This window comes from Ahaetulla prasina, chromosome 1 (assembly GCF_028640845.1).
Source record: "Ahaetulla prasina isolate Xishuangbanna chromosome 1, ASM2864084v1, whole genome shotgun sequence".
NCBI lineage: Eukaryota > Metazoa > Chordata > Lepidosauria > Squamata > Colubridae > Ahaetulla > Ahaetulla prasina.
In genome coordinates this window covers 258782383-258800642 of record NC_080539.1, presented here as the reverse complement: position 1 = coordinate 258800642, position 18260 = coordinate 258782383, and the positions used below count along the sequence as shown (strand labels likewise).

Below are 18260 nucleotides of genomic sequence, written 5' to 3'. Positions count from 1 at the left end.
CTACAGCATAGAGAAAGAGGTAAGGCCTTCCTTCAACAAAGATTAAGATACAGTACTGTCCTTTGTGGGTTTTAGATTTTGATTCAAGGACATCTTATTTGTTCAGATCACAACTGCAGTCCAAATTAGCCATGTTTATCTTAAAACCATAAAGCAGATTACCAAACCAAAACCAAATAAACATTATCATCATAAAATGTTATGCAAACTTGGCCATCCCATTAGGGGATGTTAGGATTTGGTTGGGTGAACACAGCCAAGGTAATGTGTTATGTAGCTGCATCCTGTACGTAAAAGGTAAAAGGTTGAAACTATGTCTTGAGGATTACACAATGGTCCACTTTTCTCCTAGGTTTAGATCTGAGCAACCGATTTCATGGCCAAGGCAACATATCCCACATTGCTCTGAAGGAGAATTGGCAGGCCTGCTAGGAAAAGCAAAAGATTGGCTCTTTAAAAAGATGGCTTCAGGCAAAGTAGGTTAGCCAATTAGCAGTAGTTTTATCTAACTGCTCAACATGTTAAGCTCTAATCATTACAACGATCAAGTTGGATTAGTACATCCTATCTCTTGAAGATAGAGGGAGAGAAATTAACGGTCCAATTTTCAAACATTGGTCTCAAGCATCCTGCCTGAAATTGAGCACATTAGTACCAGAAAGATACAACCATAAGCACCTCTGTCCTAGCTGGAAAGTAGATGTTTTCCCAGGATGATATTCATGCCTTGTCCTAATATTCAATTACTAAAGCATCACATAGTAAACACTCTATTCTCCCCTGACCTCCACATAATTCAAATGTCATTGATTTTCCTGTAGGTAGTTTATTTGTTCAGCACCATTGCCTGCTGGGAAAAAGTCTTCACAATTATTTTACTTATATAGACTTTTCTCCCTGCTTACTGGACAGGTGTCTGTTTGTAGAAGCTCATTCATTAGACTGACTTTGTGGGAGGAGGTTTCTTCTGGCATGCTTTCCTGTTGGGCATTTCAGAAGTGAAGCTTAGGCATTTAGTGAATGTGCCACCTTAAAGAAGCAAATATTTAACAGAGCAAGAGATCCGTTACCAAAAATAATCACGTTTCTTTGAGATGAATAGTGTCCAGTATACAGACCTGCTTTCTCTATGACCCTGGGTTAATTTTCCAACCCATGCCCACCTTGCTTGGTAGCTAAAAAGTTAGAGGACAAAATATTCTATATGCAGAATACATAGTTAGCCTTGCAGGCAACTGCAGGCAGACCCCAGTCCAATTGAAGGGGGAGAGATTGGGAATTATAGAAATGAAAAAGAAATGTTCCATTGAGAAAAATGCTACTGTATTGGAGGCTTTACATGATAGATCCAGAGTATGGCATAATGGAAACCAGAATGCTGATGAAAAAATATGCAAGTAGCTAAATAAAGCCAAAAATTGGGAATTAAAAAAACAACAACCCATTAACCCAAGCCATTTTAAAATGGCCACTTGGAATGTTCAAGCTGGTTCCTATATCAGACATAGTGAAATTATCATTAATGAATTATTTCAATATGGAATTTCAATTCTGGCATTATCAGAATGGCATCTTACTGGATCTGGAATACAAGACAGTGACAATGAGATGTCTTTTGTATTACTGTGGTGACAAGAAACACCCAGAGCATATTGGCTTCCTTTTTGTAGCATCTGAAAGTATTGCAAGCTTCATCAGCTGAGTCAATTAGCAGAACTGTCACTTTTAGGAACAATGAGAATGTGCTTAATTATGCTTCCCAGAAGGAGGAATGAGGCAAAAGATTTATTCTATACACAGTTATAAACAACTGTGGATTCATTGCACAGAGGTAATAAATCCTAAACACTGGTGACTTTAACGTTCATGTTGGTAACAACTAGCAGGGCTGGGAAAATGTCTTGGGCAAATTTGGTATTGGAGAGATAATTGATAATGGCCTGTGCCTCTTATCATTTGTAGAAGTAAATGAGCTAATGATTGGAAACATCCAATCAACACCAGTTAAAACCTCAGTTAAAATGGTCTTCACCCAGTAGAAACAATACATCAGTATTCAACTATTTCTAAATCAGCAGCTGTTTCCAAACATCACTCATGGACATCTGGTCAACAAGAGGCATTGTGTTTCTACCACCTTCTACTGCAGTCCTATTATTTTGATTAATATAAACTGCTCATAATGTAGCCACACCAATTGCTATGGAAAAGTGAAGTTACTTACTTGCCAGCAAGAATTCCACCTAATTTTTGTCACCATTTTTCAGGTGGATGATGAAAATGATTGAGGCACAATTGTCAGAAATAATTAATAAGCATGCCAACAAAATCTATCCCATTGGAAGACACTGAATCCAACCATAGATTTTGGATGAATGAAAACTCTGCAAACTCAGATTTAACTCTGTATTGATCACTTAATTAGCAAGTTGACACCTGCTTCAAAACAAAATGAATTGTCTATTGGAATTGTATTGCAAAAGAACTTGAAGAACTTGTATATTGCTGAGAACATCACCTCTGCACTTATTGTTGCCTCAGCAGTAAATTTCAACATGAATGATGCCAGAAATAGACAGATTTGTGAGCTCCAGCATTGAATGACTGAATCATTTATACAGTGCTTCCAGATCCTTTAAAACTGCCCTGTTCCGAGACATTCCAGTAGCCACCAACTCTTGACAGCTCAGATGGAACAATTGAATAATGTAACTCCAGTATCTCTGAATCTACCATCCATCAGTTAAAGAGGGAAAGCTAGTGACACAGTCACTGCAGAAGCAATAAACACTGCTTGTGATACACTAATTTGTCAGTTCCATTTATTCCTTCAAATAATTTGAGAGTCTGAGGAAATACTTTATTTATGGAAACAGGCAATATTTCCAATTTTCAAGAAAGGCAATCAGGAGTACAAGAATTGATGTGGGATTAGTCTGTTGTCGGTCAAGGTATTTTTCAAAGGCTTCAGAAAAGATGGAAACAAATAGCACAAGAGCAGACGACTAATTTCTGGTTTGGAAGGGGATGCTGTGACCAAATATTTGTATTATGACAACTGCTTGATGAATGCATCAACTGTGGAAAGAGGCTTTTCTTGCTGTTTATTGATTTTGCAATGGTGTCTGTCAGGCAGGGTTATGGAAGGCTAAGGTGAGCCTGCTAAAGTATTACAGCAGATACATGAGGAATCATGAAGTTTTGTGTGAATGGAGAAACATCCAGAACCTTCCCAGCATATAATAGCAATAGCACTTAGACTTATATACTGCTTCACAGTGCTTTTACAGCCCTCTCTACCCCGTTTACAGAGTCAGCATATTTCCCCCAACAATCTGGGTCATTTTACCGACCTTGGAAGGATGGAAGACGGAGTCAACCTTGAGCTGGTGAGAATTAAATTACTGGCAGTCAGCAGAATTAGCCTACAATACTGCATTCTAACCATTGCACCACCATGGCTCCTAGTAGTGTATTTCCCTTTCATCAACATTATGATTGTTGCAATCATAAGGAAGTTATTTGGTAGCATTTTGTCATATTCAGAGATGAATTAATCATAGATCTAATGTTGGCTAATAAGCATATGATTTTTGTTTCTGGTGGTTTTCATTAAGGCTGGGCAGGGATTTTAATTTTGATCACATATGGGCATCTGATTCTCTTGTAGGGAAATCCTTAAAACCGTGTTTCTTCCTGGAGCTCATGTGCACCCCCAGGAAAAGATGTTTGGTTTACTGCCAATTGGTGCAACATGTGCTCCAAATCACCTTTTTCTCTTTCAATCCAAGTTGCTGCACAAATCTAATTTTCATATCTTTCCTATTGGTAAGTACCTATTGTAATATTTACCCTAGGACTCTTATCTCCTTTAGTCAGCCTTACTATCCCTGGCATTTTTTTGCTTCAAATAAATAATTGGAGTAAGTTTTATAAGAGAAAAAACCTAAATTCCAATATGCTGACATATTCATTGAGGGACAAGAACTGCCTTCCCTAAGAATTTTGTGCCATTTTTTTAAAAAAAATATTTTTTTTGCAATTTCTCTTGGAAAAAAAAGATCAAGCAGGTCAGCACTTTCATTACATATGCCAGACTATAGTATTGTATGACGTTACAAAAGTAGAGAGTGACATTTCTGAAGTGTTGGACACTTGGGTGATTTTTTTAACACCCTCCCTTCCTGCATCATATCACTGAGCACTAAACAGCCAATCAGCATAATGGCAACAGCAACCTGACTCCACATTCACTGCCAACCCTCCATACAGGTTCCGCATCCCTAAGTCACCAGACAATGCACTCCCTTATTGATTGCACCCAGGGCAGACTGCCCCACCAAAGCACCTTTGCCAGGCCACTGAAACTATTTATCTAGTAGCTAGGATGCCCTCTTCCATCAGGGTCACCACACATCAGGCAAGAACTGAGTGTTCAACAGAACCCTTCATTTAACAGGATGAGGATCAATGCCGTGGGACACTAAAAGTGCTAATAAATGTAGTGTAGAAATGTTCTTTAGTCCAACAAAGTGCACTGCGAATACATGTTGATCTGAAGTTTGAGTTTATTGCTGCTAAAACAGTTCAATGGGACAGTCTCAGGCACTTTAATTTCACCAAGGCAATCCTATTCCAATGGAGATAAAAGTAAAATTCTGTACAAATCACAGGGAGACTGATACCCAGCTTAAGTATCTCCTTAGAGCAATTTCTTTCCCCATTTATAGGCTTTGTAACCCACAAGACCTGAAGTAAATTATGCTATATGTAGCTCCAGAAAATTATGTCTTCAGATCCATTAAAAATGAGAAAATCCATCACCAAACTCCACCATAAATTTATACTCCAAAGCACTCTTTCCTCTTGTGCATTGGTTAATATAACTTTAAAAGCCTACATTTATTCCTCAGTTCCCAATAATTAGACTTTCCTAAAATCTTACAAATAGATTTATACATACAGTTAAAATCTATATCTTAAACTCGTACAAGCCAGTCCTTTTGAAATTAAATGCAAGCAAATTATTTCCAGAATATACAGAGGTAGGAAAAATATATGCAATAACCAGTGAGAGTTTTAGGGGAGTTCCAGGGAGGGAGGGAATAAAAGAAAGCAATAAACATGGAAGCAAATAGAAGCACCCTTGATACCATGACCCCTGGGAGAACTTCTCCACTATCATTAGCAGCCTGGAATTTCTGCTGTGACATCAACATCCATACATTCTAAAAAGAATCCCAGCTCTATGGGAAGTCAAGACATGGCTTTGGCAATGCTGATAGGAGGCTTCAGAATTTGCATGGACGTTGATTTGCATGGGATACTTTCATGGTGTAAGATGGCCAAGGCAGAGAAACCTGAGCTTTATATAGACTTTTAAATGGAAAAAATAAAACATGTTAGCTAACTGACACCGATTCTTTAAAAAGGAAGGGATTGCAAGGGGGGTTTCGTGACATAGGGTCACAGTCCTTAGTGGTGCTTTATTAACAAGATTCATGGAGAAACAGTTAATGCTGAGGAGTCCATTTTCTGCAGGTCCTTTTCTTTACAGGCTAATGAAATCTTCTTTCCGAAAGCCCTTCTGTAAAACATAAAAAAGACTGTCATAAGCACACGTCAGGTCAGTGATGATCCAGCAAATGCTAACATATCTAAGCCCCACAGATACCAACACCCATAGGTTCTGCGCTAGAGACTTAGGTGCTATGAGCTCTCACTTTGAAAGAGAGAATAGAGAGAGAGAGAAAACCACAAACCGCTTTATAGTCCCGATGAAGCTTGCTGTACTGCCACATGTTAGACAAGAGGCTGGAAGCAGCTCTGGAGGCCTTCTCATTGTCCAAGCTAGAGAAAGAAGAGAAATCTGTAACATGTTACTGTGCACACTGGGACTCAAAATATACCCATTTCTTCTCCATGAATTACTAATGGACATTAAGTCAAGATATTCACATTCATCTGTGGCTGGACTCTTATCCTCCCATTACCTGGATTATGTCCCTTTGATCTCCAATATTTATTCAGCAGCGCCCCTATAGGAACAGATCTATACTTTTGCAAAGCCAGGAAAACTGCTGCTACTCTTAAGAGGATTTGAGGCTGAAGGAGGGACAGAGGCAGCCAAACTTTTCTGTCTTCCTGTAATGCAATACTGAGTGGCATTAGCTGCACAGACCTCAGAAATGCCAACCGTTCTTCTAGAATGGCCAGTCTACATAGGCACTTTGGTCTTCTGTAGGCAGCTGGTGCACATTCAACAACAGCCCTTTGGAGAGGGACATTTTCATAATGAGTATGTCAGACTTTTCACTCACCAGGCTCTTAAAGAAAGATCCATAGGATAAATGACATGGATCAGTCTGAATGCCATACTAGGAAACAAAGGAGCTAACGAAGTCAGATTAGGGTGGGGAAAAAACTCTTTGAGTCTAGGAAATAAATCATTTAGATGGACTAATTCATAAAAGTCAACTGAAAATCTTTGAGGTCTAGCAGGCTTGCTTCCTTGCCCATTTTCTTCCTTCCTCCAGCTCTTGATTTATGCACTGGAACTTGCCTTTTGCTTTTGAAAGGGACCGCACCTTTTGAGGATTGTGTGTATGTGCCTTCAAGTGAGTGCTGACTCTGGGTGGTTGCCTGGACAAGCCCCTGCAGTTTTCTTTGCAAGATTGCAGTTTTTAGGCTTCCCATTGGCTGCTTCCTAGGGCTGAGAGAGAATGACTGGCCCAAGGTCACCAGGTTGACTTTCTACCTAAATAGGGACCAGAACTCTCGATGCCTTAACTGAAATTGGTTCTACTTCTGAACATTAGGTGAATCTAGTAAAAATCACAGCCCTGTGATGCTGAAACAAGGGGGCATAAGGAAGTTTTCTGAAGCTGCAGTGGAGTCCAGAAATTAAACAGTGTAAAATGCTGCTCTAAGGGTGAAGTCTATATGGAGTATGGATGGAAACTGCTGGCCATTCCCACACACCTGTCTCTTTTCTTCTTGATGTAGAAGAGTTTGCGCAGGCCATCAAAGTAGACAATGTCACGTGCAGCAATGGGGCTCTCCACAACCAAGTTGTTCAGCACTGCAATGATGTTGACTACTACCTCTGTCGGGGGCCACTTATCTCCGGAGCTTCCAGGAAGTTTCTCAATCAAATGACTCACCACTTTGGTTGCTGCCAATCCGAAACAAATGTGGTTAGCAAATAGTACACAGAGAAAATGTACTTTGCCTAAAATCTCACTGTGGGTGATGTAAGTAAAGCATTTAAATTGCATGAAGGGAACTCTTTTGTCAAGGCCCTGCTGTGTTTTCCTATAGGAATAACTCACACATTTCATCCTTGTTGCGTGCATTCCGGGACAGGTTGCGAATCAATCCCGTCAGAGAGCGAAGCTGGTGATGGTCAGCTGTGCGGACTCTGTCCAGTACAGGGTTCAGGATCCTCTCTTGCTCCAAAGCCACCCTACTGAGGACACCTGCCCACTACAGTGGACAAAAAGAAGAATCAGCTAGCAAATGAGACAGTACTGCTGCTGAGACAGTGAATGTTGTAGGCACAGTGGAGAAATAATATCCAACTGATTCTTCTACTATAAGGTGCTCTAGCAAAAATATAAAACTTTCATATATCTATACCAAGAAATATCTGATTGTTGCAACAAATGACTCAGTTTATTCTTTACCTTTCCTTTACTCCCAGTGTTTTCTGGACCATTGATAACTGCCTTAATCATGTTTGGCTTTAGGCAGACAATGGAAGCCTTGTCAACTCCTTTCCCTCCTGCAATCAGCTTTATTGGTTTTCTCCTTTTCTCACCCTCCGTAACAAGATGGGCAAGTTTTCAATGCAATCACTGTTCAAGCAACTGCAAAGTAGGCAGAGCAAGCATTCTTCATAGATATCTTCTCTATATGTTACTTTAAAAACTCTAGAGCTTTGGTAGTGTTGATAAGTATCATTGGCTGAACCACAGGAAAAACCTCAGAGCCCTTTTCCTTCAGGGCACAAGAAAAAAATGAGGAAAGGTTGCTGGTAGCTTTGGCAACAGATATGCTCCATTGTTTGAGCAGGCCTACTTCATTTCACTGCTCTCTGAATGTAACCATCATAAGGAAACCATCAGAGAGTTCATCTTCCATACCTAACTCACATTTCCTACAAAACATCAAGTTCACGTCTTAACTTCCTCCTCTCCTTAATACGCATTGCTTTATTTTAAAATCTTCAGAGAATTCAGGCTGGTACTTCTGGAGTCAGCCTTACCCGCCGGTCTCCTGCTGTGATATTCTGAAGCGCTCCAGAGGCTGCCTCCGTGGTATGCTTATTCAGTTCACATCGCTGTAGCAGCCTATTGTACACCCCTATAATCTGAGGGTTCCAGAGCCACTCCAAGCCTTTAGGATCCTTAGAAACTTCTGTGAAAGTCACAATATCAGAGTTCATGTGGAGCTAAGGAGAAGAGTAAGAGAGTATTTAATGACCATTCTTTGAGACTGTATGAACTTTTGTTCTAGCTACAATCTTGTTATCTCCTTTACACCTTACCCAGTTCAAAAAGCCTTTATTATTGCTCAAGCCATTCCCAAGGAGCCTATTCTCCCACATCTTATTTCTAATCATGTTGACCCAGTTATTGTTCTTTCAGGATATTATTCCTCCCGTAACAACTCTTTACCTTCCTTATACTTTAGCATTAATTCCCTCCAATTGAGGCATATTACTTAAAGGAATTGTCAACCCTCTAGATATCACAACTACCAAAGAAAATTTCTATTCCAGAAGAATTATTGGGGTTTCAGTGTCTAGAATACCTCCCCATTGATGTCGGGGATTCACTACTATTTAGCTAAACAGAAAATTTATTCTGTCCAGAGCAATACGTTAGTGAAGATTCTAGATATGGGACTGAGGCTTGTTCTTGACTATAGGGGGCTTGGATTGAATCCTGTTGTGCTCAGAGTCTAATCTTCTTAGTCAAGCAGGGGCTTCTTTCTTTCCTTTCTTTCTCAGTTACTTTTCATCTCATGTAATAAGGCTGCCCAGAACAGGCTCAGTTCTCTCCCATAATGGCATTTTTCAGAGTCTCACCTCTCGGGCCCTCCTGCTTTGTGGGCTGAAGCAGCCTACTAGTTCACTTGTCATGTTAGCTCCATCACTCCTCTTATATCCTTCTAGCCGCTGGAGCGAGGAAGGAGGAATTTCATCATAAAGTCGATAGGAGAGATTGCGCAGGACACAGACTGCATTCTCAACACTCTGTGTGGACAAAATCCATTTTTTGAAAAAAAACCAAAACCCAAAACAAACCTTTTTATAGTGTATTATTTATTGCAATTTTTCTATTATTTTCTTAATTTTTAGCAGTAACTGGCATAGACTAAATCGGGTTAAATTGATGTTCAGGTGTTAATAGTGTATTTTATATATTCTGGTTTCTATTTGATTCTTGCAAGGGGACTCCTTAGGCAATAATATAGAGAGCTCCAAACAGAGAGGATTTTATAATATTTTTGTATCAAACGTACATATTTGTTTAATGATGCATCATTTGCCTTTCAAATGTTTGCTTGAGGCATCTTATAACAAGAATCTTCATCAGCTTTTGACAGATTCAGGTTGTTTCGGTGCCAGAAGCCACCCATATTGTATTTTTGCCAAGAATCTGTTAGGCTGAAGAATAAGTTCCTGGATATCTCTATTCCAAGAGACGATCAAGCATTGAACTTTACTTGAAGAACCAGACCTTTAGTCCATTAGACAATTCATAATATCATATATTTTAAATTATTACACCGATATCCACCTTTGCACATGGAACATGAGGTGTATTTCACTGGTTGTATTCATACAACATACTCAACAAGGTCAACTACAAACTTAGCAGCTACAGTTGCATGACAAGCTAAACTTGATTTGCTTTAATTCTGGTTACCTCTGACTGTCTTAAGAGTATTGTATGAACAAAGGCCAGTTGAGATTTATTCTTCAAACCAAGAAAATAATCAGGACAAAGTTAAGTGTGTTTTACAAACACAGCCACTGGCTCTCTTAGTTCATCATTTTATTGTCACAATTGTTTTGTAAAGTAGGGCAGTCAGAGAATTATTGACAGGCTAAGATTACCTAGTGAATTTCATGGCTGAAGATGAATTCAGATCTACATCTCCTCAGCCTTGAACTGATATTCTAACTACTGTAGTTGCAGTAATATAAAGCACTTCATTTTTTTAGATTATATCCAAAAAGAAAAGTGTAAATGGAAGTGTTATTTTTTACAGAGATGCATCTGGCAGGTGCCCACGCTAACAAAAATCTTAATGTTAAATTTATGAAATGTTGGTGTTCTTGTGCATTATATATAACACTTACTGTCACACCTTTGGTTTTCTTTTCAATGCTTGCCTTAAAAATGTGTGTCTAGAAAGTATCAATCTTCTACAATGCCTCTTTACTGAACTAGTAGCCCATAAATAGTAAATGTTAATGAAATCACAGGTTAAACTTAAGGAAAAATATGTTGGATGGACTATGAAGGACAGCCCAATTAAACATTTACAGTAATGAAGAACTATATGTAAAAGAATAACCACAGAAAATTCCAATTTTTTTTTGGAAAAAGTGCATTTCCCTACTTGACTCAAGTTGGATTTAGAATAAAACAAAAGACCTCACCTTATCCTCTGATTTTCCCACTTCCAGTGAACTATTTATGTAGCTGACCATGGAATCTACCAATCCATGGCATTCACGCATTTTTTGCCGAGTCTGCTGGCTAGCAGAGCTTAGATTCCTACAGGAGAAACAGGAAGGGGTATCATTACAAAAATATTCCTTCAATGCACCCTCTTCAAATTCAAGTCTTTGCCCTCTTATTCTTAGAAAAGAAATACAATACCTCAGGGAACATTTTTCAGACAAATTGTCTCTCTCCACCAAGCCGCAAAATATGGATCCAGAATATTATTTGAACCAGGAATCAGCATCTTGTTGCAGAATTCCCATTTTCATTGACTCTACCAAGCATGGCCAATTATAGACATTCAAACTAGCAAAAATTAGGTCATATAATTCAGCCACAATCTTGACAAAGTCAAATGGCAGCAAAATTTGATTTATATTTGGGGAGAAAAAAGAATATTTTCATAGTAAGAATTGCACTCTCATAGTATCTTGCTTTGCTATCCAACATAATATTCCACAGCCATATATAGATACTTATCATAAATGAATTACACTCCACTTCAAGTACTGATTCAATTTGATCCTCTTCTATGAGAAACATAATGTTCTGATTGTGTTGCCATCATCCTGATTCTAATCTTTGCTATGTATCAAATCAGTGACACTTACTAAAATAGCATAAATGAGGAATGCTATGGATGAATATCTCTCCCATATATATTTAGTGGAAACATACCATACAGATAGAAAAATATTCTCTTCTAACCATACAATACAGAGCATACTCAATTGCCTGAGAAACTTATGAAAGTAATGTTACAATAAAGTAACATAAAAGTATTCACTATTTCTACATTAGTTGTGAACTAGTTTTGCTGAATGAGATTCAGTAATGCTTACATTTCTCTTTTTATTCCTACCAATCTTACTAAAAGGTTATAACAACAATAACTGCTATTATCGATCAGGATTTTCCTACTTCTTTCAGACCCTATAATTCTCGTATAGTTAAAGTACCTGAGGAAGCCAGTGGCGTTATAGAAGATTTCTGACTCAGAGGCATTTTGCTGGATAATAGCTGCATTCCTTGAGGCGGAGAGAGGGGTCAAGATCAGGTTTGTGAGCTGCTCCAAAGTGTCCCGGGCAAGGCGGTCCTTGAGGTTATCACTTGAAGACAGATTCCAGAAAATGCCTGCAAAGCAATCAATCAGGAGACAGAGGAATGAGACAATACCTTTGCAGAAGGCACTATTCAGCAAGATGGGAATGGCTCCCTTATACATACCAGACCTTTGGGATTTAAGTAATCAGCTTTTTATAACAATATTTATTGCTTATGATATCAAAAGGAGAAAAAAGCTAAAACGACAACGAATCAGAAAATAAAGAGGGAGAAAAAGAAAAAGGAAGTTGAATTGCATCCATAGTAACATGCACATACGTAAAACCGGTAACTTTTTAAGCAGCAGTTTAAACTTCGACCACACAGAAGAGTTCAGCCAAATTTTCCTCTGTGTCAATAGAAAACAAAGTCATAAGTAGAGAATGAATACATTTCATCAACCTGAGATTTAAAATAATATATAATATTTTTTCCCCATGGAAATAAATATGGTTTTTAGGCTACTGTTCATGCATAACACATCCAGGATAAGTTAAATGTTGCAGTATATTATTTTATCCCTGTGTTGCTTTCAAGTTATAATTATCATCAACACCATTAACTTTTAGAGTGCAGAATGCTTCACAATCCTTATCTCATTAATCTTTACATCAACTAGGTTTAGGTCACATTTTCACTTTTACAAGTAGGCAGCTAAGACTAAAGATATTTTAGGTTTTGAAAATCTTCAGAGGAAGATTTTTAACTACAAAGCAAAATCGCAGAGGGCAGATACCAGCCTAATGATGCTCTGACTTCTCTTGAAGTTACTTTTGAATTATCCCAAATTCAGAAAGTGCCTTGAAACTTACATAAAAAGAATTTACTGGTTGGGAAGATATTAACCTGTCCCATTTGCTTTCCCATGTCACCTGGCACACCTTTCCTAAGGCCACCTGAGCCTATGGCTGAGCAGGGCCACTGAGCACTATTACTACCCAATGTTTTCTTTGCTGGATCCCACAGCAGCTCTGAATAATGCAATACCTGTTACTTGCTGAATCCTGGAGTACAACCAAGGTTACTCATTCATTTTATTTTGGCATTAAATGTACATGCAAGCTATTTCATGTCTTCTCAAACCCTTTTTTAAACTATTGTTCCAGTGAGCCAACAAGTTCCCTTAATTAAACTACAGTTGAAATAAACTGGAAACCCAATGTTAAAAAAGCAGTTATCAATCAACCTGGTACAATTTTTTATTGGAAACTGCACTAAGCAATTAACTGTTTGTTTTTAAAATGGATAAATAAAACAATGAAGATCCAAGACTATTCTGCCCATTTTTAAATAAATTCTAATCAGATTCAGAACTGTGCCAATACAGATTCTGAAATCTCAACCATTACTATAGCTTGTCCCTTACTTGCAATGAATGGGGCATCTCAGGCTGGGCTAGGCTAAGCAGCTAGATTATTTCTGATGACAATCTGGTTTCATAAAAGATATATAACAACAGAGTTGGAAGGGACCTTGGAGACCTTCTAGTCCAACTCCCTGCCCAGGCAGGAAATCCTACACCATCTCAGTCAGATGGTTATCCAACATTTCCCAAAAATTTCCAGTGTTGGAGTATTCACAACTTCTGCAGGCAAGTCGTTCCACTTATTAATCGTTCTAACTGTCAGGAAATTTCTCCTTAGTTCTAAGTTGCTTCTTTCCTTGATCAGTTTCCACCCATTGTTTCTTGTTCTACCCTCAGGTGCTTTGGAGAACAGCCCGACTCCCTCTTCTTTGTGGCAACCCCTGAGATATTGGAACACTGCTATCATGTCTCCCCTAGTCCTTCTTTTTATTAAACTAGACATACCCAGTTCCTGCAACCGTTCTTCATATGTCCTAGCCTCCAGTCCCCTAATCATCTTTGTTGCTCTTCTCTGCACTCTTTCTAGATGCAACAGATCTAGATGCAACAGATAAGTGCCCATTGTGAGGAAAGAACCAACTAGGCCAGGGGTAGTCAACTTTTTTATACCTACTGCCCACTTTTGTATCTCTGTTAGTAGTAAAATTTTCTAACCGCCTACTGGTTCCACAGTAATGGTGATTTATAAAGTAGGTTTGGGGGGTGGGGGCGCCGGCTACCAGCTGTGCTTGTCTGTTACAGCTGGGTGGTGTGGGGGGAGATGCACAAGCTATTCTGGGATGAGGCTCTTTTGTTTGCAGTCGCACTATAGCGCCATTTAATTTCACTTACATAACGTGAACTAAACTTATGCGCGGGCGATACAAATAGTATATTTTCAGAAATTTAAATTGTCACGGGGAATTTTATGAAAACCTAATGAAAATGTTTTTAAATAATGCTATGACAATTTTTTAAAAAGTCAATTAAATTTTAAAAAAGGAAAGTGCTTCAGTATCGGACCGCCCACCATGAAAGCTGGAACGCCCACTAGTGGGCGGTAGGGACCAGGTTGACTACCACTGAACTAGGCCAACATGTATGCTACAGATCTATTCTGTAAAAAAACCTGTGGTTGCAAAAATTCTGATTGTTTTAGTGAAGCCTGGGGAAATTAACAGAGTCCTGGACTGTTATCTGTTAGCTATCTACATCAGTTTGGGTAATGAGTAGAGACAAAACAGCAGAAACAGAGCAACTTTCTGAGAAAATTATTTTTGGACAACAAAAATATGAAGCAGACAGGTTCTGGTTAGGTGATGGCTGTGTATAAACTTGCACAAATCAAGTGCTGTGATGCTCTCAACATTATTAGAATATTTCACTGCAAAGAACACAATGGCTGAATCATAGCAACTTGTTGGAGCAAGACAGCCTTGTGAACCCAGCCAACCACCATGCCTTCCAGCAACTTATCTCCTTCCCCCCCCTGTATAGCTCCTCACAGCTGAGATCTCCACAAGATTAGAGGGCCTAATTTTGTTTAGTTTTCATATTTGTCAAGTTACTTTTCTCTTCCCTTTTCAGTAAGGATGGAAAACACTGTTTTCCCAGATACTGTTGAACATCAACCCCACCAACATAATTGAAGATAAATGATAATGGGAATTGCAATCTGATGCTATATGGCTATAGGCTGACCTCTGCCTCTTCCTCCTTGTTGTAAAGGGGTGTGCTGTACAGTCACAAAAGGGTTATCCAGCTATTTTTGGAAGGCCTGAAACAGACTTTCAATAAGGCCAACAGCATCAACTCTCCCCCACCCAACAATAGCTACAAATATTGGTTGCCTAGCAACGTAAAAAAACGGCAAGAATCAGCTTCTACTTCTTCCCCTTTCTAGTTTATTATCTGCTGCCACCAGGAAATGTCACTCATTCATTCTATTTTGTGTTCATGAGCAGTCTTAACTGTTACAGCATCCCAGTGCGTCAGCCACTGTCATAACTGCTTGAGAAGCTGTAGATGTTGACATGCCAGGCCTCTATCGCAGCAGGCTTTGGACTTGTTTACCTACTCACACAAGTGCCCCATACTGACTAAACTTAGTATGGCTACTAATTTCATGCCTCCCCTCAGCTTTTGCCAAAGCTTCTATGGCTGGTTTTGCTGAAAGGTATAAGCATTATCCCTCTTGGGAAATTTGGGATGAACAGATATTTAACATGCCTTTTGCAAAGGGGAACATTAATCCCTACACTTGTTAATAAAAATGCAAAGAGTTTTAACCCAGCTTGGTAACCACTAGCAGAAAGAGAGTATGACAATGAAACAGCAACTTGAGCCAGGGACACTTCCATTCAGAATTGCAAGCAATCAAAGGACAGGATTGCTGAATTCATATTATGGCTTACCAGTGAATGTAGATGAGCACAAGTTAGTAAACAAGAATTTAGGTTGTTATTATAGCACCCAACATACATTTGCTTATGAAATGAAGAGATCTGTTGCAACTCTGCATTCGGGTACCTGAAGAGCAGTTAAGCCATACATGAAGGGAAAATACTGCGCTTCTGGAAAATCAGGTTATGTATATAAAGAATTCTTGGAATGAAAAGGACTGGGTGAGAAAAAATAAAGTGAGACTTCCGAAAGTCAGAATTCCCTTAACAGAAGCAACATAAAGAAAGATGAGGTGGTATTTCCTCTTATGAGACTAAGACAGTGATGCAGATTTAGCTGGGATTTAGCTGGGATTTATTTTGCTTGCATATTGGTAGAGAGGCAGATAGTTTATGAGGGAATTAATGGATGAAAACTAAAGGAGGGTCCTATATTTGTCTAGTTTAGAAAGTGGATCTTGTGCAAGACTGTAATTAACCCCAGGCTACTAGGAAAAATAATACAATTATTACTGCAATATTTATTTTGGAACTTTGGGCTTGCTGATCATATATGAAGGGCTTTAGTATACAAGAGAGCTGAGAAAACATTCCCATAATAAACTTAGATTTTTGCCATGTAGTTGGCAAAAGATGGGAGATCTCACTCTCTCTGGACAAATTCATCCTCACTTGAAAACAGCAGAAACTTGTCTTTTCCGGTATTTTTTTAACATCCAATCTTTTTTACAGCAGTTACAAGTACAATTATAAATTTGGCCTTTACGCCTCATAATTCTCTTCTTTCTGTCAAATCACCCAAACCATAAAGTCCTGATAATTCAATAAATTCATTAAAAGGGTTTTCCAGTCAGCAATAAATGTAGATATTGCCTTTCCTCCGATCAAAGAAATAAATGTATCCATCTCAGCAAGTTCCACCATCTTCAACAGCCATTCCTCCATTGTAAGTAATGCTGAATCTTTCCAACTTTGTGCACTCGGAAACAGTTTGTGCATTTGAATCTAAAAATTTCCAGCTTTTTTACATGCCCACCAAATATGATAATATGTCCCTTCATCTTGTTCACATTTCCAATAGGTGAACATTCCAGCCAATTTCTCTGGTGACATACATAGCACATCATTTTATAAGGGATGTATCTTCTTTAAATAACATCCCACCTATCACCCCCTCCCCACATAACAGCACCCTGTTAAGATCATCTGGTCCCCTAGCCTAGACTATGATATCAGGAGATTACTTGGTCCAACTTCAATTGAATTCCATTAACATTTCACAAGAGTCCAACATGCTAGAAATATGCATGAAAGCTCAATGCACCATAGTTTTGGCCCTACTTTTCTCATTGGTCTTTGTATTAAACACTCAGAGCTTGTTGGACAGGAAGAGCAACTTTTTATAACAGAAGGAAAATATAATCTCTTCCCTCTGGCAGATCTCTTTATTCCTATTCCCAGTTCTTCCTACGGACGGATATTTGCCAGCAACTGCAACATATAGCCACACTGTGCCCCTTGCTCCCCCAGCCTGCTTCTCTTTATCTCTTTACCTGATGTTAAGCAGAACAAACACTTAATTTATAGGAATTTTGCATCCCTTCCCCCAGCCCCTCCTAATACCCTTTTCTTTGCTAGGATTTATTGAGGCACATTGAAGTTAACATTTTGGGCATTTAAATTAGTTTTTTAAGGGATGTTTTTAATTATTGTGTATATTTATATTTTATTTGCCTGTTCACTGCCCTGAGTCCTTCGGGAGAAGGGCGGTATACAAATTAAAATATTATTATTATTATTATTATTAAGTTGAGCTTGTTAATGGACTGACATTCCAATCTCTACCCAAGAAGATGTTCAAGGAAAGAGAGTATTCAGGAATTGCTAGTATTTCACTGATTCCTTCCATTCATTTACCCCTCCTCAATGTAGCTTTACTGTTTGTGAATTAAAAAATGAACTAATATTTTAGGAACATTAAAGGAACATCACTAATTATGAAGGGAATTTAGAACAGAAGGGAGGCAAATGCTCTGAACAAGAATGCATCTTATTGCACCAAACAAAATGCACAAATAATCTAAATATATCCCTGGTTTCATATATAAACTAAACTTAGCATTTTTAGTTTAGTGTGATGTGCAAACTCAACCTGACATTGTGTATCACTCAGTAAATTATAGCTTACTCTTGGCAAATTCTTGGTTAAACATTTTGGTTTTGCATTAACTGTTGCAAATCCTTTGGGACTGTGATTGTCTATAAATGTGATTACTAGTTGTGTAAATGCAATTCGGGTGTACATCAGAGGCTTCTTTCCAGATGAAAATAGAAGCCAAGGTTGTTTTCTTCAGAAAAAGGCAAATACAATTAATATCTTGCCTTAATTTGATCTTTGCGTTACGGCAGACAGCAGTTTCAATTCTGGCATAAAACCTGCAGTACATTATTTCTTGCTAACCCTTCTCTCTTGATAAGTTCAGGTTTTCAAATCCTATCATATTTCAATTTAATCATATTGCCACCCCATATAATATTTCTATTACCACAAGACTTTTTTTTTTAGATATAGCAATTTCTGAAATTTGCTTGTAAATTATAGGAGTTATTATATGGCAAAAGTTGATGGGGTGAGACTACATTTTTGAGATTTCTTTTATACCTTAA

At 38.4% G+C, this 18260-nt stretch overlaps 1 protein-coding gene across 1 annotated transcript in view; it reads right to left on the bottom strand.

Annotated features, from left to right (window-relative positions):
* Nucleotides 1–4550: 4550 nt before the first annotated feature.
* The window catches only part of PKP3 (plakophilin 3), an 83660-nt gene continuing 69950 nt past the window's right edge, over nt 4551–18260 (bottom strand). Inside the window, exons 7-14 of the mRNA XM_058156294.1 lie at nt 11702–11876; nt 10676–10793; nt 9092–9259; nt 8267–8452; nt 7332–7485; nt 6982–7174; nt 5763–5850; nt 4551–5587 (exon numbers count right to left, since the gene is read on the bottom strand). Of these exons, the coding sequence (XP_058012277.1) occupies nt 5552–5587; nt 5763–5850; nt 6982–7174; nt 7332–7485; nt 8267–8452; nt 9092–9259; nt 10676–10793; nt 11702–11876 (1118 nt within the window). The 3' untranslated portion in view covers nt 4551–5551. The remainder of the gene's footprint in view (nt 5588–5762; nt 5851–6981; nt 7175–7331; nt 7486–8266; nt 8453–9091; nt 9260–10675; nt 10794–11701; nt 11877–18260) is intronic.